The sequence below is a fragment of the Falco biarmicus genome, chromosome 10 (assembly GCF_023638135.1).
Source record: "Falco biarmicus isolate bFalBia1 chromosome 10, bFalBia1.pri, whole genome shotgun sequence".
In the NCBI taxonomy this organism is placed as follows: domain Eukaryota; kingdom Metazoa; phylum Chordata; class Aves; order Falconiformes; family Falconidae; genus Falco; species Falco biarmicus.
In genome coordinates this window covers 23,593,478-23,616,256 of record NC_079297.1, presented here as the reverse complement: position 1 = coordinate 23,616,256, position 22,779 = coordinate 23,593,478, and the positions used below count along the sequence as shown (strand labels likewise).

The window sequence follows — 22,779 nt, the reverse complement described above, 5'->3', positions numbered from 1 at the left end:
ATTAAAGGCTAAAATAATGTCAATACTATTAAACATTACCATGAAGAATATTCCTGAGACAGACACCATCAGTCGACTGAGCTTATCAGGGAAAGGCTGAAAAGGTTCAGGTTTTCCTGTGATGGGATTTACTCTTTCCACTTGGGAATATTTAGCTTCAAACTGCGGGCGCAGCTCTTCCTGGAACGACAGAGTAGATTCCATTTGTTGTACAACTTGCTTCACTACAGTATCAAAAATCAGACATATATGTGCTATAAAGTAAAAAATTTATATTGATACAAACTCTTTTTTATAATGTTCCAACTCAAATATCCAAATAAATTTGCTCTTTTGAAAATCCTTAGAAATAGTGCCAAAGACCTACAACGAACATAAACCATAACAGCCTTCCTCACTAAGCGAGGATATTAAAATGGTCACAGGTCATAATACTGACTTTAAAACTAGTTTATCTGCACAAATTGATGAGAAAGCTATAAATAAATGCCAGTTATTATGGTGCTTTTTGTGATATGAAACCATTTACTAAAAGCCACGAGCTTGTATCTACCCACCTATGGAAAGCTATAAAACAAGTAATGGTAAAGTCTCTATAGACTTAGACTGCAGTTAAATCACCAATATACTTAAATTACAGCTATGTTCAGTAGTGATTTATGAAGTAATAACATCATTTTATTATTGCTGATGCTGATAGTAGATGTAAAAGGATAAGTTATGTCTCTCAGAAGGACAGAGAATCCAGTCTCTGTCCCTTTGCTTGTCTTGGTCCTGTTTTGAGGCAGGATTAGGAATTTCCAGTACAAGAAACCACAGCATTGAAAGGTATCTGTGCTGACATCAGTCATAGCTCCTGTCCTCTGTATTGGCAGTATTTCCACTTGTTTTTTCAATGGACACTTTTAATAAATGTTGAATTACATTTTGAATTATAATGCTAGACACAGAAGGTAAAGTATCCTTGCATAGTCTCAAATATACTTCCTTACTCGGCAACTAGTGTTATAAATACAAATATCTGAATGACAAATTCAGATTACTGGTGTAAAATATGCATTGATATTTACACTTAAATCATGCTGATAGCAAGATTTACAGGTTTACTTCCATTTGGTCTTACCTCTTCATCTTCCCAGTCTATGAGGTCCCAGTCATAGGTTAACACAGCTCTACGCCTCTTCCAAAACTCTAGAAAGACTGTAGCTGTGGAAATCATCAATTGCATTTTTATTATGGAAAATACAGAGAATAGGCCATGCAGATCTCAAGGAAATCAGCAACATGTAGCATGACAGCTGTCACCAGCCACTTTCTGGCTGTCTTCCCCATGGAATCTGAAAACTATAAGTAACTTCAGGATAAACACTGTTAAAATTGGAACACTCAAAGGTAACAGAAATTAAGGAAGCGTCTCAGTTATCAGGAATAAAATTCTGAATTTTAAATCCCCCTGAATTAAAATACCCGACTTGGAGAAAGTGAAACCGAACAACTGAATTAGTGGCTTTTTCCCCCCAGTGCCATTACTGCAGAAAAGAACGAGGAAGGGTGGGCTATCGAAGTACACGCAGCTCCTTTGGGCAAGGAAATATTTTCGCCTGTGTAAATATCCACCGAAGCTGTGGTAATAAAATGAGGCAGTCGTGGCCTAGAAGTAATACTAGACTGTGGACAAATGGTGTCCTCAATTGAACATACACTAATCTTATAATGCAATATATTTCATTCTGTCTGTCCTCTAAGATTTGGGATAACTTGCTTACTCTTTAAATTAAGATCCATCTCTAAGTTAAGAGTTTTCAGGCTCTGATATAGCATGAATAATAGTTTACTATAATATGAATACTAAAAAATTATGTCTTTTATGTTACTTATGTACACAAAGCATTTGATACTGGAATGATCAGGAAAATCATCCATCTAGATGAAGCAGGTGAGGCCTAATCATTAACTATACCTCCCAACTAAAGCACTTTTTCCAGACCCACCTGGGCCCTTAAAAAACGCTGCAATACTCTTTACCACAGTTGAACAGCATTCATCATAATTTTGCTGTGCTAAAAGGCTACTGAGAAAATAGCATTAAAAACTAGAAGGATATAAATACAAAGCATGTGGGGAAAAAATAATCCATAAAACTTCTCTGCGGTGTAAACTTCTAGTCTAAATGACTATAAAAAAACACCCCAAAAAAACCCATCAGAATTTTGAAATTCAAGTATTGGTCCAGTTCTGCAGAAAGGCAGGATCCTTCCTGGCTTGCCTTTATTTTACTCTCTCACACCACTAATGCCACCTGTCTCTGGTTGCTCTCCATGCGCTCAAGCCCCACCAGCCCTAGTTGCTAGGCGCTCCTGGCTGATTCATCTCTCACCCTCATCTCCCAGCTCTGAAAATGCTAAGCTTTGACTTTTATCAATTACTTCTGCAGAAAACCAAGATGTACAATAGATGACTAATCCAACCATTTGAACATCAAGATGAGAATATTCATGTTTTAACATTGCTTTGAGCCTGGCAGAATTTCTTTCTGCCTAATCCTGCCATTTAGAAATTCTGGATAATTTACACTTTAGAGAGAGTCACATACCAGCCTCTGCTTTGCTACAGAAAACTTTATCTGGTGCCTCCCTTGTTCTTCCCCGGGCACACTGATTCCCATTTTATATATATCTAATTGCCATTCTGCATTTTAAATTTCATAATATATGGTGTACATCCAGCTTTTGTCCAGCATTTTGGCACAGACCCACTCATTTAGGGATCTGTTATTCAGTGCTCTGCAAGACTGCAGTTCTGGCCAAAACTTCCAAAAGTTCCTTTCCGTTCTTATTTAAGTTACATTTACTGCCCTTATGCTGCCAGTACTTGCATGAATGAAGAACTAAAATCACAGACTCATAGAATCATTTGGGTTGGGAAAGACCTTTAAAATCATTGATGCCAACCACTAACCTGACACTGCCAAGCCCACCACTAAATCCTGTCCCCAAGCGCCACATCCACATGTCTTTTAAACACCTCCGGGGATGGTGACTCAGCCCCGTCCCTGGGCAGCCTGTGGCAGTGCTTGACCACCCTTTTGGTGAAGACATTGTTCCTAAAATCCCATCTAAACCTCCCCGGCGCAACTTGAGGCTGTTTTTTTCTTACACTATCGCCTGTTACTTGGGAGAAGTGAGTGCCGTGCCCCTCGCTGCAGCCCCTGCCAGGCAGCTGTAGGGAGCCATCGGGTCCCCCCGAGCCCCCTCCTCTCAGGGCTGGACCCCCCCAGCTCCCCCCGCCGTCCCCCCCCAGCCTTGTGCCCCAGCCCCTTCCCCAGCCCCTGCCCGGCTCTGGACACGCTCCAGCCCCTCTGTGTTCCTCTGCCACGAGGGGCCCAGAGCTGAGCCCAGGGCTCGAGGGGCGGCCGCCCCAGTGCCCAGCGCAGGGGGACGGGCACTGCCCCAGCCCTGCTGGCCACGCTGGTTCGGCTACCAGCCAGGAGGCTGCTGGCCACCTTGGCCACACAAGCATGGTGCCGGCTCATGCCCAGCTGGGTGTTGACCAACATAGCCAAACCGTCAGCCTGCAGGTGACACCCGGCCGGGGAGCTTGGCCTGCGGGGGGCTCTGCAGGGGGGGCTGGGCAGGATGGGCCCACGGGCCGAGGCCAATGGTACCAGGTCCAACCTGGCTCGTGGGTCACAGCCACCCCCCGCAGCTGCGGGCCTGGGGCAGGGGGCTGGGAGCTGGCCGGCAGGGCTGGTTGGTGACTGTAAAAGTCAGGGCTTGTTTCCAGCAAATGTTTTTATGCAATAAAAACACTCCTCAGAATGGAAACTGCAGCTTAATTAAACACAGGCTATAGCTGACTGACAGCTCGGTCTCCTCTCCTGCCCCAGGAGCCTCCATAGTGCAGCACGGCACCGAGCCAAGACCCAAGTCACAAAGAGAGCATCTTCCACGAGGTGTTCACTCACTCAGGTACACAGTTTTTACTTTTCCTGATGGATGAATGAAACTGCTAACAAATTAAAAGGGGACAAGCGCATGCACCTTGCCAATCTGAGTAGAACTGCAGCCTGTATAAGGTCTTGCTATTTTCAAATAATATATATCTATCCCAATAACCTTTCTATTCCAATAACCTTTCTTTAAAAAAAAAACCACTATCAGACAGGTTTCGTAGCACCTTAATGAGAGCATGATGGTGCAAAGTATACTGCCGATCCCAGTATATCACTTGTCATTTGGTTAATGCTGCGTAGCATCCAAATCTTGACACAAATTTGTTTTCAGATCGCATGGTCAATCTGTTAGATGCATGTACACCCAGGCAGAGCAACACATGTGAGTTGGAAGATTGTTGATACACACTGTGGCACACGATACATTCCAAAGAAAACCAAACCCACGGTATCACTCTGTCCTCCCTCCTCTCTCAGACCAGCCCGCCTCATGCCACAGAAATAATTTACTTCCCCAAAAGGGATATTAGAAAGGGTAGAACTTGATCCATTTCACAGAAAACCCTCCACTTGTCCACTGCAGTATTTTCAAGAACAAACCGCTAGTCATTCCCATATAAAAACCTCCTGTATGTGCTGTATTCTCAACACTTATCTCAAGGATAAGTTATGAAATAGTATTTGCACTTGATGACTTAACAATTTGAAGTGGAAACAGATAAGAACATCATGGCATTCCACTCAAACAGTCACACAATGCTGAAACATTTCTGAGTTGCTCTTCACTACATACCAGCCTAGAATATATATACTTAAAGAAAAAAAAAAATGACGGGTTGATTAGATCAGCGTATTATGTTATACATAACAAGTTTGACTTCCTTATTCTTACCTTAACCCGGTATTGTTCACACAAAACCTAAAGTGAGGAGTAAGAACTGTAACATTCAGAGCCCTAGCTGGTTATGTATTCTAAAGTAAAAACTATTGACAGCTCATCAATTCAGGAAATTTAGATTTAGATTGTTGTCTTAAATTACTGCAACTGTGAACCTGGAGATAGGATCCGACCCATTTCTAGCAGCATGTTTTTCTTAACAGAACCCGTTTGGCTGCTTTATTTTGTAGGAGACAGGCTTTTCCAGTTTTCATCTCACAAAGTGTACCGTAGGAAGCTCTGTGATAAAAAGCAGCTATCTTTTGTTAAATTAATACTTGCACGGTACATGGAACAACAGTTCCTCTAGTTTACAGAAAACAGCCACCCTTCTGAAATACCGGTTCAAAGACTTTCGAAAGATTAAGCAACGAGCACTGCCACTTTACCATAAACACTGCAATTTCTGTGGACTCTGTAATGACAGAGCTCGGTTATGACAGCGGTGAGGTCGGTCAGGCGTGTTCTCAGACGCGCGGCTGCACGCAGCCAAGGGCTGCCCCACCTCGCCCTGCCGGTACAGCGCGTTCCTGCCCCGTGTCACACTGCCACATTTATTGTCCCTTCCCACCAGACTAATTGCACTCTGGGCCATAGCAGTATTTCAGCAGGTTCTTGCATATTTTGTAGAGCTCAAAGGTAAGTTTGAGGGGATTTTTTTAATGCTTATTAGTGGATCTGGTTAATAATCACAGTGTTCTTTTATACAGCATTTGGGAAAGCAAGTGGTGCTGTTGTAGACAAATTCTGCTTAAGAGTGTATTCTGACAAAATAATTGAAAACCACCCATTTAGTGATTCAAACACTAAAGCAGAGAAGTAGCAACCATAAACAATGAAAGTATTTCACTAAAATTCATACTTCTCTTTAGCGGGTGTTTACACTAAAATTCATACTTCTCTTTAAGGGGATGTTTATGCTTCTTGTCAAGCAAGTACAAATTTTCCTCAGTTCAGAGCCCATTTTAAATGCTGGGGGGTGGTGGTGGTGAAGGGAAGTATTCTGTTTATGCTATTTTACACAAAATTTCTGTAAGAAAAGGTATTGCTACATTGTTACTGCTTCTGCTGGGGTGAGTTACACCGACAATGAACTGGAAATACAGACTTGGGAAGCTCAGCCATTGCACTTAAACTTGTCAGTTTGCTAGCTAGTAACAGAGGGGAAAAAATACATTACTTATGGAATACTATTTATATTCCTCTTTATAATTCACTGAAAACTTACAAATTGTTTTCTCAGTCCAAAAATTAAAATACATTTGAGCTTGAAAATTTAATATTTATTGCTCATTAAATTTGAAGTATCTTCCTTAGAGAGCAAGCCAAATTTTAGACCAAAGAGCCAAAGAAGCAAAAATCCAACATGTTTCTAGGACAACCATTTGCTACTCTTTCTATCTGAATTCTAAAAGATAAATTTCTATATCTCACTTTATATTTGTTCCATCTATTTTTGGATCACTGATGTAAAAGCAAAACCAATCTACTTTATGAGGCTTCAAAAAGCATAGTAAGCTTTTTGTGACAGCTCTGCAAATATGAACGTTATTCCAGGTCACAAGAAACACAGAAGTGCCATTAACAATTTGCTCATCATGTCACCGTTTACTACATAAAGTACTTTCTAATCACTGCTGTAAGGGAAGGAAACAGTACAAGGTTTTATTTATTTACATGCAAAAGAATATCCTTTGAATTTATAGTTCTGAGGACTGTATTATGCACCCATAAGACGACGTGGAAATGCTTATTTTCTTGACAATTGCAGAGGTTTTGCAGACGTTACACCTATCTCTGGCAGGTGGGATTGTGTTCAGGAAATACATGTTGCAAATACTTTATCATGCCACAAATGTGTTTTTAATTACTTAATATACCACTGGATATATATTTATATGAAAATTGCCATATCATAATTTAATAGGACATTTTTTTCTGTGTTGCAGAAATATTGAGCACAAATCTGAGCAGTTAAGGCAAACACAAAGCCAGATGCAATATCCATGCAATCTTCACGGCCAAGTCCATAGACCCAGGGGAGGCTGATGTGAATGGGACCAGGGCTTCACCCAGACTGTAGGTGTGCAGATGTACACCTATGTACACTAGTTGCTTCATATTGAATACTTTCTGCTGTAAAGGAACTTTAATCTTTATTAATAACAGAACGACAAGGATTTTTGTAGCCTTTTTTAGATTTGCTTCAATTAAAATTGAGAAGTCTGTATGATAGAGGATGACAGCCTCCTCAGTGTGGCTGTACCAACACTAGCAGTTTAATCCACATCAGGAGGGTGATTTTAATGTCTCCTGATCATCTCCATGTGTTGCCCTTTGGCTTACACTACTGGGTACTTCTCTGCATAAGCTACGCGATATGCTCCAGGAGTAGCCTAACACAGCCAGCTCTTGGGGGGTGCTCAGTCAAAGGGAAGAGATTGTGGCAGGTTCAGGGTAAACCCCTCCACAAACATAGAAGAGTGGGTATCAAGTCCTCAGCACCTCTACAGATCTCTTGCAACTGGACTACACATTTTCTAGCATAGACACAACCAGCGCATACCGAGTATGCCCATGAGGTTCACATCAGAGGGCCTTTTTTATGGGAAACTGCATTCACGTCTTGGTGAATTCCTCAAATAAGAGCCACTGTATCTCTTCATAAAGCCATACACCAAAGGAGGCATTTTAGGCTTCCCCTTTTTGGAGCTGGCTTTTTTTCCCCTACCCACCTGTCATAGATCTCAGATGAAATTTGACTCTAGCAGCACAGAAACAAATGCAGCGTCCAAATTCCACTGAAAAAACACGGTGGTGTAACCACCCTATGTCAAAACCTCATTTTTCGTGTTAAAAACAGGTAGAGCTAATCTAGGTAAATGAACTGCAGCCTAATCCCATAATGATGCCATTTCTACTCACTTGTGGCTACGCCTACTGCAGCAGTTTGCACTGAGCTAGTACTGAGTAACGTGAACATCAGTGAATAAAAAAGCAAGACCTTTTTTTTTTGTTAATAACCTGTTTATAGCCTCCTTAAACAATTACTTGACCAACTAATTTAATGTTTGGGCTCTTCTGCATGTTTGGCTAATCTATAGCACTGCTGTTGTGCTGCAATAGCACTATTTACATATTAAGCTCCAAAAGCAATGAGTATCTCTGAAGAACTTCAGCGTTTTTCTAAACTGTATGAACATAAATGCTGCACTAGAAAAAAAAGAGTTAATTATTACAGACAAAGGGATTTCCAGGAAGCAGTTCATCACAGCCTGAGAAGTACAGCACACAACTTTCAAAGCAAGGATGTTTCTCCTCTATGGTCCCCCATGAAGATTACACAAATAAACTGATCAGAGAAAACTAGAAAGAATTTCTTCAGCAAGGATATTGAAAACTTTTCACACTGCTCCATGAATTAAAATTACAGTTAAAATGTATTGAGCATAATTTCCCTGTGTAGTTTAGTTACAGTGAAGGGATAATGAGCGATATGACCAAACCAACTTTGTTCACCGATATGAGTATTAATAAAAGAAGGAAAGACCATGCCATTGAATGAAAACAGTAATACTGTTAAAATGAAAGCATGTTCTTGAAAACTGTAAAATACAACAGGTTTCTACTTCACTGTTTTGCCGTTATTAGTACTAACAAATCAAAACCTAATATTCAGATTGCACAGCATTTCATAGTCATCTGAAGGCCTATCATTCAAATTGTAAACGTAATTGGAGCTGATAACTGAACTCCAAAGCGGTTTTCTTTGGCTGGCTTGTTTGGGGTCAAAGTGGTTCACTTGAGTTTAACTGACACTCAAGCAGTTCTCTCTTATTTTTTGCTGAATAAGTTAGAAAAATGTTCCAAGCATAGGTCCTTCCCGCAATATAACGAACCTTAACTTGGGAAATAAGCAGTGTGGAGAAATGGAATGTATGTTAAAAAGCAGATTAAATGGTGTTTTATAAATACACATGTGTTTCAAGTAATGGTACCACCTTCCAACCACAAAAGAAATAAGAACGAGGCCAAAATGAGATACCTTGACAGGATATTTAATTATAGTCTACCCATACAACATTGCTACAACATCTGTGAGTGCTTTCCATTGCTCTGACAGTGTTACATACAAAGAAGCTAACCTGAGGAAAATGCACAATTAAATGAAAAACCGAAACCCCAACCAAACAAAAGAACATAACCAGCCCTTATCTCCTTCCTCCCAACAAAACACCCATAGGAAAAAGCGTAAGGCAGTAGGAGGGGAGGCTGAACATGGAAGAAATAATTACTTTCTCCAGGTGTATATCTCCTTTCTTAGATGGTAAAGTACCCACATACATGGACACCTAATTAATTAACGTAACTGCATTAATTAAAGCAACTGAAAATGTAACAGTGTACTTTTTATCGTGCTGTCTGTCACATGAGAGGTTATATGGGGGAGTTAAAAGTTGCATGATCTAAACCTGTCTCATGTAGAAAAAACCCACAACCCTTGCCAAAACTCCACAGATAATACTGAACAGCGTAGCTGTTACTATCATTTGACTTCAAGATGAGTTTTTCTCATCCTTCTCAATCTAACGTTGGAAAAATGAATACATACAATACAGCTTCCAGTTTCCTATAGGAAAGGAAGTTTCCACACAAATTCAGCATCATCCATGATTTAGTTGTCTTATTTGCTCCTGGCAGCATTCATATGATGCTCACTGCTCAGGGTCACAAAACATTACCCATCAACCTTCTGGTCTAATTGTAATAATTATATTTCTTCATAAGGGAGCATAACTCTTCAGAATGGTCTTGGAGTTGCTGCCTGCCCAGAAAACATTAGCTTAAGCGTGCCATCAAAATACATATCATTACCTCATTCTATAGCAAAGTGGTTTTGAATTATTCCTCTCTGAGTATGAAGCCTGCGTACAGAACCAGGGAATTTTTCTTCTGCAAAAAGCTCTTGCTGATCATCAATATTGTTTTAGGTCACCCCTGAGGTTATTAACACCCTGGTACATAAAGTTTTCATCATCAACACATGGTAAACTAGTGAGATTTCTGTAGTATAACACTAACTTTTGCTACCAGCTTATTTGGGTCTTAACTGAGTAGCTTTGTTTTGCAAAATAAAATCATAGACAAAAGCAAATTTCTTACAGGTTCTGTATATTACAAACCAGACTTTGAAGTCAACACTATGAAACCCTCCTGTGGAATGATTTTCATTTTTCTGCTTGTAAGGCTGCAATGGAATAAAAGCAATTCTGAGAGCATAAAAGTAAACAAAACAAGTAATGGCAACAGCTCAGTTACAGATTACAGTCAGTCTACAGTGCAACCGACTTCACAGAGATTTTTTATTCTGCCTATGACTACTACCACAAATCCTTCTACTGTCAGTCATGCTGCACCAGTAACTACCACTACCAAAGAAAATGTAGTAAGAACAGAGATGAGCAGCTGGCAAAACAGCACACCCCTGAACTCCACTGATGGCACCACTTTATCTTCAAATGTCATTACGGTATCAAAAGATGGAATAACTAACTCCACCACAAACTTCAACAGAAGTCCAACATCTTTAGCGATGTTTACAAAAATGACTGACTCTTCTGGAGCGACCCGAAGTGCTGTAGCTACTTCTGCTTCCACAGTGACACCAAGTAACTCCAGAGTCACCTATAGTACCTCTTCAGCTGTGGCGCTCCCCAGTGAGAACTCTTCACTCAACCTCACGACGTTGTTCCCCACCAGTATCACTCTGACATCACCCACAGTGATGCAGGACAGTCCTATGCCAAACTTAAACCCCATTCAGCAGACAACAGAGTTGAATCATAATTTCAGCAACCCTTCTACTGCATCATCTAATTCAAAAGATGCCAATGCAGGTAAATACCTAACTAAAGTCCAACTGGTTTAATAAAATAATTTGAATTAAATAATAAAAAAATGTTTTCTTCATTGAACAGGAGGCTTGATAGGATGTGTGAATTAATAGGTGACCGAGTACAGAATAAAACTAACACTCAGCCCCCACCCCCCAAAAAAAATTAAAAAAAATATAATTATCTACTCTTTACTTGTTTAACACTTCCAAGAGTGGGGGAACCTAATGACAGGTACTGTCCATTCACACTGGAGTTGTGTAGAAAAAACATTTAAACATGTAACACATTAACTTATTTAAGTTCAGAAACTTTTGTGACCGAAGATGACTTCTTATAAATACTTCCAAAGGAATTAATCATTGTACATTTAATTATCAAGCTGAGGATGCGTGGGAAAACAATGGAACATAAAACCGTCACGGCACTTTTCTATCCTGCTGCTCTGAATCAGGTCTTCAGGAAAACAAAAGGAAAGATTAGAAGACACAGTAATTTTTTGCATTAATTAGCTTTCAAGCTGTTAACACAGGACTGAAAGGCTTATCCATCACATCCAGTAGAGTACAGTTTGTACTAAGAACTAAAGGAGCACCAGACTCTGATGTTTCTTATCATAGTTCTAATAATTACAACGTACCCAATTTTTAGATAATGTGACTGAAAAGGAAGCAGGGTGGGAGAGGCAAGTTTAGTTCCATGAAAAACAGAATACTTTGAAGAAAAGTCTTACAAAATCAGAGGAAAATCTTGGAGGAATGCAGTTATTCTCCTAACTGAGTAAGTGCAGAAAGCATTACTGGATTTCTTACCTTGCATACTCAAAAATTGGTACTCTAACAATCACTTGAAATTCAGAGGCTGCAATTTTAACTGCTGGCTTAAATACAAATAATTGCATTCAAAGAGTGATTGCTGTTTATTTCTTTAAACAAAAGGATAGTGGTTGATTTTGTAATTAAACCTGGAACCTTTTCATTTGACTAAAAACTCATGTAGCCTTTCTTTTTAAAACCTCCTTTATTCCCTTGAAAGTCAAGGATGGAGATGTCTCTTTTCTTTTACAATGGCAGAAAGTTTATGCAGAGAGGCTGGTTTAGTCATAGTCTGCACAGTGTTTCAGATCCTTGGTGGAAAGTCCCACTCCACAAAGCCCTCGACTGCTCCAAATCAAGAGTGAAGTATCTGGACTTACAGACTTATTATTTTCATTCAATTGTCTCTTTCTTTCTTTCTCTACTAGACAAAAACTACACAGAAAGAATAATAGTTGGTGTCACTGCAGGAGCCATTTTGGTATCAATATTAATTGGTCTGATTGGGTATTTTATATATGGTAAGAAAAGGTCTGAATCATTTTCCCACAGACGTCTTTACGATGATACAAGGAATGACCCAGGTAAGGAATAGCACAAGTGTTTTGCATAAGAACATTTTTTATTTCTGCACAGAACTGCTTAAATAGTCTGGTTTTATAGAGTTATTAGTAATTGTATCATTGACTTCAGTCAAGCTAGGTTTCAACTGACAGTACTTTATTATTTTAAAATTTTAGCTTAACCAATATTCCTCTTAACTCCCTGTCTCCTCCTTGCAAGTTATTTTTGTAACCTCTGAAATATCAGGAAATATCACATCTAGTATCAGTGAACCTGTTCAAAGAATTCTGGGTGAGTTCAAAACTGTATCTCAAAAGCTTTTGGAAACTTTGATTAACCGAAAAAGGCTAAACTACTTACTCATCCAGCTTCAATTACAAAATGAGGGATGAAGTTGTATCTGTTTTTAGGAGTTAAAATATTTTAAAGAGGTTTAAAAAGAGGATTGCTTTTGTCTTCTCCATGAATATGTATAAACTTGTATTAAAGCGTAATCTCACAGTCTCCAAACATTTATATCATGTTCCTGGACTTTATTTTTAAATGTTTAAACAAACACTGAGAGGCTAAACACACTTTTTTTTCTCATATAAAATCAAATCAAAATAAAACTCTGGCAATACGCCTTTTCTGGCTTAAATGCAAGAGCTGAAAGCTGCCAGAACGTCAGACTATGAGCTGGCTTTGGAAGCCAACCACCCATGAAGTGCTGAACGGGCATTGCTGGGAGGACGCATGCTCTCCTCAGAAGGTCATGAATCATGCCCTTCACCTTTTGCTCCCTCCACGTAAGGAAGAGGTTAACCAGGCTCAGCTGCAAGGGACTGCTGAACTAAACTGTGAGGTACCCAGCGTATGGGGATAAGAATCTCTTAAGCAATAGATAAAAAATAATAATTACACTATCCTTTCAGTTCTCCACTTGGACAACTCACTTGGACCATATGACCCAAGTTTTGCATGTACATCAGATGACAAAACCAGCACAGCAGACAAGGCTGAAGAAGACAACGCAGGGTGCCCATCCGACGGCATTCCTATGGCTGACATGACACCATCCCACTCCTCGTCATAATGTTTGCTTCAGATTATATTCTCACCTGTTATCTATACGCTTTCATTTTCCCCCAGATGACCTGGCAGCTGTTATCTTACAGGCATTGCTGTGCAAACAATGTTTTGGAAAGGAAAGGGAAAATCACAAGATACACTAATACACAACAAGCAGGGTCCAGCAGCAGAATATCTGCTCTTCTACTTTGTAACTAAATGATCAGCCTATGGTTTTCCTGGAAAGATATTACACTTCCTTTCTTAGAAATAATACAGACAAATTGCACTCAGATAAAGTTCTGCCTTGTGTAAGTTTGGTCAAGAATGGAAACATTGTAACAGAGCAAAATTTGGCTAGGATTGCAATGATACTTTAGCATCGATACAAAAGAATTCCCAAATTTAACTACCTTGGGGTGAAACTACTCTGTCCAAATATAAATTCTATCTGATAAATGACTCGGGGCATTATTTTCCCCACTCTACATTTGTACCTTCTTCAGTGAATATGACAAACAGAATTATATTTACTTGGTTTACTCAGAGGTTGATGTTTGGTGGGGAGAACAAAATCTGAGTGACATGGACTACATTTAACCTTTGACTACGATGACAGAGTTAAAGTTACTATTGAAGGGAAGAAATGAAGACAAGCGTTGTTCTGTCAAACTGATCTGTTGTTTGCAATGCAGGCTAGATCTGTAGAAATGATGTAAAAGGTTTTGGTACAGGTTAGACAGAAGAAATACTTATCTTAAAATGAAAGGAAAGGAATTATGTCTGCCATGTATATAGATATCCTAAAAAGCATGGTCCAGTTTTGTCCAGCTAAAGAGTAAAATTATGGCAGTATAGTGCAAATAATTGCATAGTGTATCTGTTTGCAATTACGAGACATGTCTAAATAGAAAGAAAGAACATGAAAAAGACATAGCTGTAAAGGCATAGAACAAACAAAGTGCAGAGAAAATAACTACTCACATGGGATAAATGCTTGTTACTATGACTGTTAAAATACTTCATTCAGTGTGTGGAGACTGTGGATCATGTCAATGGAGTTGTCTCACTGGACTAAGAGTTATATGGTTGCGAATGTTGCAATGACAGTTTATTCAAATAAACATGTGAGTAATGTACGTGCACACACACACCAGAAACAACGGCAGTCATACTGCAAAGGAGTAAACCCAGTATTTATTTCAAAGTATTGAAAAGATTAAATAATTGAGTGCGTATGTGCAATGTTGCCACTCCTACAGTCATAAATCAGCACACTTCCCATCAAAACTGGAACCTGATTCCTAACATTGTACCCAGCATGCTGGATAGCAGACTGACAACTGGAGACACATTCACCTATGTTAGGTGAGAGTATCACTCTGCTGCTCGAAATTAAGAAAAAAATCAATATTCAGCTTTCATCTTCCTTAGCACATAGACCATCTTTCCTGATAATGGCAAAGCAGGACATAAGCAAAATTCCTCCTTACATGTGAACCTTGGCCTCAGCTGAAAATAGAAAGAGATCTCTCTAAGGAGAACTTGAAGATAGAAGCTATCAGAGCTGCCTACATTGGTAGTGCAATGCATTTTAGGAATTTATGGAACTAATTATTAGTAACTGCAAGGCCATAACAGCACTGCTAGGAGCCAGTGAAGAAATACCAGAGGCAAGCACTCAAAGTGTGTCCTTCCATTATATTGTGTTAATTTTTATCAATCTAATTATGAATTTTGCATGTATGTGCATGTGTCTATTTACCTCCTGGATGCTTTGCTTTTGTTTGTATAGTCCTCTGCTTTTATCAGGCCAGCCTCCAAAATTTGTGACATTTGTTTATCCTTCACTTTAAGTTAGAATCATTAACGGTTATTCATATGTATGACATAAATAAATCTGTTGTCTGCCATTTGATTCTATCTAAAGTTGTAAAACCTGGCTTGAATTCAGACAGTTGTATGTATGTGAACTGGTGTTATTTTCTCAGGCTTTACATAGACAAACATTTACATTGGTAAAATTAATCACCTCTTGTTCCAATACCAGTCTTCCCTACTGTTCAGCAGCAAAATACTATTAGCTTCAGTGAAAGCTAATTCCATCAAGCATTTCATGCTGGAATCATTACATCTGTCTTACACAGCATGATTGCAATGACCTTCTAAGAAAGGCAAGACTGCTTTTGGTAACTCCTGTTCAACAGTGGCCTCTGTGGATATCACCCTGCTTGGCTTTGGGCCCTGTGACATGATGTGTGCGATGTCAGAGTGAACATAATGAGATACTCAGACTCAGAATTTGAATATAAATATTAAAACTGTTGTAAGCACTTAACATCAAATCTTTCCTATACTTCCCTCTAATTAGCTCCCACAAAAACATTCTCATTTATTCTATAAGAATTCTCTACACGACATGATTTTTATATTGACTCCAGATCAGTAAGTTAACCTACATGTTTGCCTCTAAAAAGACTTCTGCCTGCCTGATATAAAATGCAGGCACATGATTCTGAGATGTTAAAGACAGCCATTACATTAATGATAAAAGGCATTATTTTCACCTACTACTAGCACAGAAAGTGAAGTTGATTTAAACCGAAAAAAAAGTTTGTGTGACAGAATCATAATCCTTCTTTTAAGTTTTATCAAGAGCTATCATCTCCCTTTACCCAGTAATCATATAAAAAGGTCAGGTGAACTAAAATTACAAAACAAATAGAAATGTACTTACCCCAAATTGCCATGAAAATAGCAAAGAAAACAGTCCCTCCATTATCAAACAAATGTGTGACCTAAATAGAAAATAAATACATCAGGAACAAATAATTTCCACTTAATCTTTTGCCCCAAAGAATCCCAGAGAACATAACTGGTGGCAGAAACTAAAAGCTAAACATCTGAATAAGAAGTCCTACTTGCATGTTTCTTCTACCAAGGTTTGCCCCACTCTCTTTCAGTATAACTTGAACTCCAGTTTTCCAGCCCATCACCTCATGCACCTTCAGTCTATTTGTTTCACAGACACTAAGAGCTGCTCTGTCCATGCCCAAAAAAGCTAAAGATTCCTCCAGAATTCCTCTAATGTGCCAGGTCATATTCAACCCCAACATTTTCTATTTTAGGGTTTTTATAAGCTTAAAGAATGACTGTCTTTTCACTTTTCTTCCTCTGTATATTACTCAGGTAATGTCTCTTTTGATCCCATTTTCTTCTCTCAGGCCATCTGGCAATTTCTCTGCAGGTAAGAATGGTATATAATCCTTTTTATCTAGGCATCTCAGCTTCTCAAACTGTTGACATATTCTCCTTTTTAACAGGCTAGTGCCCCTACACTCCAACAAACATTAAATAAATTCTAAATACCTCCCCCTTCCCCAAAACATAACTCTAAATTGTGCACTTCATTTCTCCTCATGAATGCTTTCCCTTTTGTTGGATTTATCCCTTATCTTACTCTTATAAGATTTTTTTGGTCAGAACAGATGTTCTGTTCCAAAGTGCAAGGCTTACCCACAGAAAAAAGTAATAGTTTTTGCATGCCTATGGATCACTCTAAGCATCTAAGAGGGTGAATATCATGTCTCACTTATTATGAAAACATCACAAATTATACTAAAAAATCCCCAGATTTTTTAATATTCAAGCCATAATATCAAAGAGTATTTAGGAAGCTAAAATTAACATCAGTGCACTTTCAATAGATTTAAGATTGCCAATTTGCAGCAATATAATTTTTCCAGGGTTAACTGGCCTATATTTCTTCTAATGAGAGGTAGTTGTTGCTGAGTGTTAGTAAGCAAAGCACAGGCTTCAAATTTCTATTTGGAAAAAAAAAAAAAAAAGCACAAATCATTACAAAATAATGGAGCAAACCAAGTTATCGTCAACAGGCATATGTTAGGATTTGAAGTGAGCTGAAAAAGAAATGAAAAAATGCTGCAAGTGGCTTTGATATGTATCATCCTAAACCATCCAGAAAATTAATGGTTATATCCCACTCTTGAAAATAAGAAGAGCATGTCCTGAAATGGAATATTCTTGAAAATATTTTTTTTTCTTTCATCGGTGCTGAACCTGTTGCTGAATTAAGGACCAATTTTTAAGCTTTTATCGTGAAAAGAAACCTGTCCTTAAGCCAACGGAAGGGCACAGGTAACCAGGTTCAGTCTGTGATCTTTTCTTATGTCTCTTATGTCTTAACGCCCAAAGGTGCTGTGGCCAGCGGGACCATTGTTCTGTAGAGGAGCCTGCCTGCACGCTGGGGCTGACAGGTGCCTCGGGCAGGTTACCCAGCCTGCTCCCAGGAGAGCTGCCAGCTGCAAGAACTCATCCTAAGGACAGGTTTGGATTCTTCTAGAGAAGGCTGGCATCATTGCTTCTCTGCCTAACAAATAAAACTCAGGAAAGCAGAAAAAGCTAATGAAAACAGCATTGCTTGCCTCTATTTTATTTCTTATTGAGTAGAATTGTTATAATTTCGTGAGAAACCATTATGAACACGTATTTTATCCGTATGTCAGTTCTGTTTTTCTTTTTTTAAGGTTACCAAATAGTCACTTCCCCATTTGGGACTGGTTATCAATAAATCCAGTATCTCCGCTGCATGAATCGTACAGTAAGAACAACTGTACATACAAATACGTCTTTTGCCTTGTTTTCCTTTTGCTTCCATATGGGAAAGCAGAAACATAACGGGTATGAGACTGAAAATGTGAGAGATGAATGAAAGCTGTACAATAAATCTGATGAACATTTTCAGTGTTGAATGTAGACCTGTGTGAGGATGTGATTTTGGATATTCTGCTCAGTAAAGAGGGCATCTTCCCAAGGGCATACAAAATGAACCAACCAATCAAAACTAACCCAGCAGAACTAAAGTTGCCAAAGGTAGAAGATACTTACCTGGCCCCCGATCTAGCACTGTCTTTATAAAAAGAGCTCGGGTGAAAGTCTTTCAGTACCAGAATTAAAATTTGACTGTCTTGAAGGCTAAATGTGTAGTCTAAGACTCCGTGTTGACCAGAGGCCTCTAAGCAGAATTGAAACATCGTAGTGCCTGGTGCTGGTCCGTCAGCTACCTGACTGATATTCTCATTGTCATAGGAGACTTCAGGCATTTTAAATCTGCCCTGAATCAACAACCTGCCCTCAGGCAGAGGGCACGGTGGGCTTGGCACAGGACCAGCCCCAAGAGCCCTACTGCCCCATCCGCATCACCCACGGATCACAAAGTCCACTGAATGTGGACAGGAATGACAGCTCAGGCATTTGGCAATTCAGGTTACAACTCGGCTGTTACCTGCCCTTCCTTTCAATTATAAACTTCATCTCAGTGTGGCATTTATAAATGGCAATGGATTAAAGAGGGAGGGGATGAAAGAAATGGGAGGTAACAAGGAAGAAAAAGGCGTCTTTTGTATTTTGTCTCCAGCTTTACAAAAAAGTTGGCAGGAAAAACTTTCGAAGTACGTGATTTTTCTGGCATTTGTTTGTTCTGTCTGAAGTGCTCCTCTTAGAGGAACCTTGTCAGATACTGAAGAAAGAAACCCTGACATCAGTTTTAATAACTTGAAATATGGGCACAAGGTCTTAGATAAATGAGGCAGGTCCCATAACATAAGCAGGTTTGGGGAGATAAACTTCACTTAAAGGAACTCACTTTTCCTCATTAACTCAGTGCTTACGTACTCATATACAATGAACGATTTGAATGAATAAGGATTAAACCACTTATTCCAGAATAAGGGTGCCAGTGCCCAGAAGGAATGAGGAATAGTCTCCCTGGCGTATCAGTTCTTCGCTTGTGTGGTTATGTTCCCACAACAGCAAAACCAGAGGGAAAGGCTGACAAGCTCCCTCTCAGGAACAAGAAAGCAAGCAGGAAATGCCATTTTCCCTTCCTGGAGAGCAGAGCCGATGCCTTCTTTTTAAATATGTTAGTTCCACTTACGTTACTAACAGCGCCTCAAAAGATACAAAGGAGCATTTGATTTGAAATCAGATTGTCATTTTCTAACATTTACAGACTGTTTTCATTCACTAATTTGGGTGCAAGCACGGTGGAAGTGCTGACACACGTTTGGGTATGTGATGCTCAACTCATGCAGCACAGTGGCATCCAGCAGGACCACAACCCCTGCTGGAAACCGGGCACTTCCTAGGAGCAGGGTAACACACAGAGATGCAGTGAACTTTCCCTTAGAGACAACATGGTGAGTGAAGGCCCATTACAGCTATAACCTCAGAATTATAAAAAGCCTCATTGAGCTTTTTTTTATTTTTTGCCTTTTTCTCTGCCATGCGAGTGGCCAGATGGTAATCCTATTCCTTCCCAAAGAGAAGCACCTCCCTCCCCCACTTGGAGGACATCCAAAACAGACAAATCCTGAAAAGAGACAATTTTGGGTTGTTTTCGGTGCTCTAACGTAAGATTGATAGGTTTTTCAGAAAAAAAGCACCAGCAGGAAAAGTTGGAAGCTTACAAGGATTTCCATAACATTTACAGGCATCAGGAAAGGGTGCCTGCGAAGATGGAATACAAGTGGTTACTGCTCGTTTTCCCTGGCTGTCATCTGGGTTTGCTTCAAGGAGAGCAGTTTGAAAGTACGTGGAGGTATGGTTGGCCTGGCACATTTTCTCTGCAGCAACGAATTCACAGTGTGACATTAAATGTAAGGTTTGCATGATTGAAACACAGGGTGTCAGCGTAAATGTAAATAAGACAAAAAAACTTGCTTCTTATTAACTGGGGATGTTAAAATAATGGGACTTAAAATTAAAGGGATGCCACAGTGCCAAATGTAATAATTTCCTGTTAAACTGCAGTGGGCTGCTTAAGAGGTACTTGTCATCTTCTAAAAAGAGGCATTTCTGGGATGGCTTGTATAGTTTGCATAATATAATTTCAGTTAAGAAAGCTCTTATCACCAGTACACATCTTGAAAAAAAAAGAAATCAGTAAAAAAAGTTACAAAACAATCTCATGGAGCCATTTTCTGCCATAGAGTTATAGCAGTATTTAAAAATGAAAACCAGTTCTGCATTCAGTACAACATTATTAATGGTATTTATTGCTGCATTTGTTGCAAAACAACTTTTTAGTTTTAAAATTTTGGCATTATAAAATTGAAAACTAAATTTGTAAAATCTAAATATACATTATTTTCACAAATGTCAAATGTTTTTAGAATTTTCCTTTACAGATAATTTGGAATGTAGAGTTTTACTCAACATTGGTCCTATCTGTATGCAATACCAAAATCTAACACAAAATTGATTTTCCCTTTCACATCGCTGCAGTATGGTTGCAATGCCACGGCCCAGAGACAATCCCATTTTATAAATACAGGCTTCTGAGCTAGATTTATCTTATGGGTTAAAGAATGCCAAGAAAATGCCAAGGCTGCTTTTCCAGCATTATGAACATACCACACATCAAAACCTATTGCTCACTTGAAGAAACTGCATGTATACAGAGGTACTTGTGATTATTTAAGTTTGAAGGGTAACTTCTTGTAGCAAAATGTTTAGATGTGCAAGACCTTTGCATTAGTTTGACAGAGCAAAGCACATCACAGGCACATTGGACTACAAAATTTCTTTAGGAGGAGCAGAAATTCAGCTACAAAGTAAGCAAGGGAAACAGAGTGAGAAGTTAATTATACAGGAAAGTAGGAAAAACCTTCCCCAAAAAAGTTTTATTATTCAGGGGACTTGATAAATTGAAGAAAATAATAAGGATTTAGGAAGGTATTGCTCACGGAAAGTAAAACAAATTTTACAATAATCTCTGATCATTTCAGAGCATCCCATTAATTCTGATCATTTCAGAAACATGAATTGCAAAGGCTGAAAAAACCTCTGGAGAGAAAGAACGTGCTTTGCAGGAATCTTGGCTGAAACAAGAGCAGCCATTACACAATGAAAGTGGATCTTTAGACAAAAATTATCCTGGTAGCAGTAAGACAATAATTACCTTGGCATATATGCAGCTTTCATTAAGCTTTTGTAGCGTGCAGTTGCGTTCACACATAGGGCACATGATGGTTTCATTTGCCTCGCAGATCTCTTTGCTTTAGTACGAGAGAGGAAAATAAAGGTTATAAAAAGGCTTTTAGCATACTTAAGATTTTCTGAGGCCAGGCCGTTTGTGGTCTCTATTTGTTAACAGTATGCGTACACCACAAAACCGGCTCAATAAAATAAATTAAAAGTGACTGTTAGGTTTGAAAAGCTTCATCTCACATCAGTGACCTGAAAACCATGGATGCTAGAGCAGTATGCAGTATTTTTGGGCATCCTGCTGCACTTCTCACACTTGTGAATATCCCATTCTCTCCCAAATAGCACAAACAGAAGACCAAAACATTATTCACTGCCTTCAAACATATTTACTGCATATTTTTCTAAGCGACATAAAAGATACCAAACATTAAGATGATGGACATCACTGGTATAGCTACACTATTTCAATCAACTTATCCCAGTTTACATCAGCTGAAGGTCTGTTCCACAGGATGACGCTGAGATCAGTCAGTCACATGTAAAAAACCACTGACAAGGATTTCTGGCAGAAGTATTTCAAGCCTTTGCATTTTTATTTGCTACAGAAGAACTGATGTATAGGGCTAATAAAAAAACCAACAGCCACCAAACAACCCACTTTAATGTCCTATTTTGGGGGAAAATATCTTCAAGCCGCATTAAGGATCCTAAGGTTTAGGAAGATGAAGTCACTGTCTTCACTGGGACCATTCATATTCAAAATGTACTACATAATTATGTGTCTTGACAAAGGCAAAACAGAATTAACAGAAGTGCAAAAATTAATTTTAAGGCAAATTTTAACTGCAGTGAGTAAGCTTCCCAAAGAACCTCAGCAATCGCCTTTCCCTATCCTTTAGCAATGTTGATGTGCTTGAAATGATCCTATGACACATGAGGAAAGTAGCAGTATCAAACAAATGCCAGCAAATCCCCTCTAATTTGCTTTAAGAAACATTATGTTTTCACTCTCCTACTCATAAAAGCTGAATTTACAGTTCTAATACTGTACGGAAGTTTATGCTTATGTCCAAATGAGTGCACCTATTAAATCCTGTCTTTACATAACACTAAACAGAAATAAAAGATTCTGGTTGCCCAGATGCTGCTTTTGTAGTCTTCGGTCATACTTCACATAGCATCACAGAATCACTAATTCACTGAAACCCTACAACACAAGGTGGTCCTGACAAAGAAATTCTCCTAAGTAACCCTTAAGCCAGAATGAGCACAGCAGTCATATCAGAGTTGCAGAGTAACAGACATCTTAGTGTGTCATATCAGAGAATTTTCTTGCTTGCATTTTCAAAGTGATTAAGCACAAAAACAGTATTTCAACAGTATGTTATAATGGTTTGCCAATAATAAAAAATGTTGTCAAATATAAGGCCAAATTGTAATGTACTTTGAATTTAAATTCCAACATTATAAATGTTAGATTTTCTGTATTATATACCTTGAGTTAAAATCTTGGTTTGTTTTTAATAACAAGAAATTTTACAAAATCACACTGACAGT

At 38.9% G+C, this 22,779-nt stretch overlaps 1 protein-coding gene across 3 annotated transcripts in view; it reads right to left on the bottom strand.

Moving 5' to 3' along the window:
* Window positions 1-22,779, bottom strand: part of ANO3 (anoctamin 3) — a 207,844-nt gene that overhangs the window by 19,719 nt on the left and 165,346 nt on the right. For all 3 annotated transcript variants that reach the window (XM_056354931.1, XM_056354932.1, XM_056354933.1), the window contains 4 exons: window positions 21,194-21,290; window positions 15,950-16,010; window positions 1,124-1,206; window positions 40-180 (listed from right to left, as the gene is read on the bottom strand). In XM_056354931.1, the coding sequence (XP_056210906.1) occupies window positions 40-180; window positions 1,124-1,206; window positions 15,950-16,010; window positions 21,194-21,290 (382 nt within the window). The remainder of the gene's footprint in view (window positions 1-39; window positions 181-1,123; window positions 1,207-15,949; window positions 16,011-21,193; window positions 21,291-22,779) is intronic.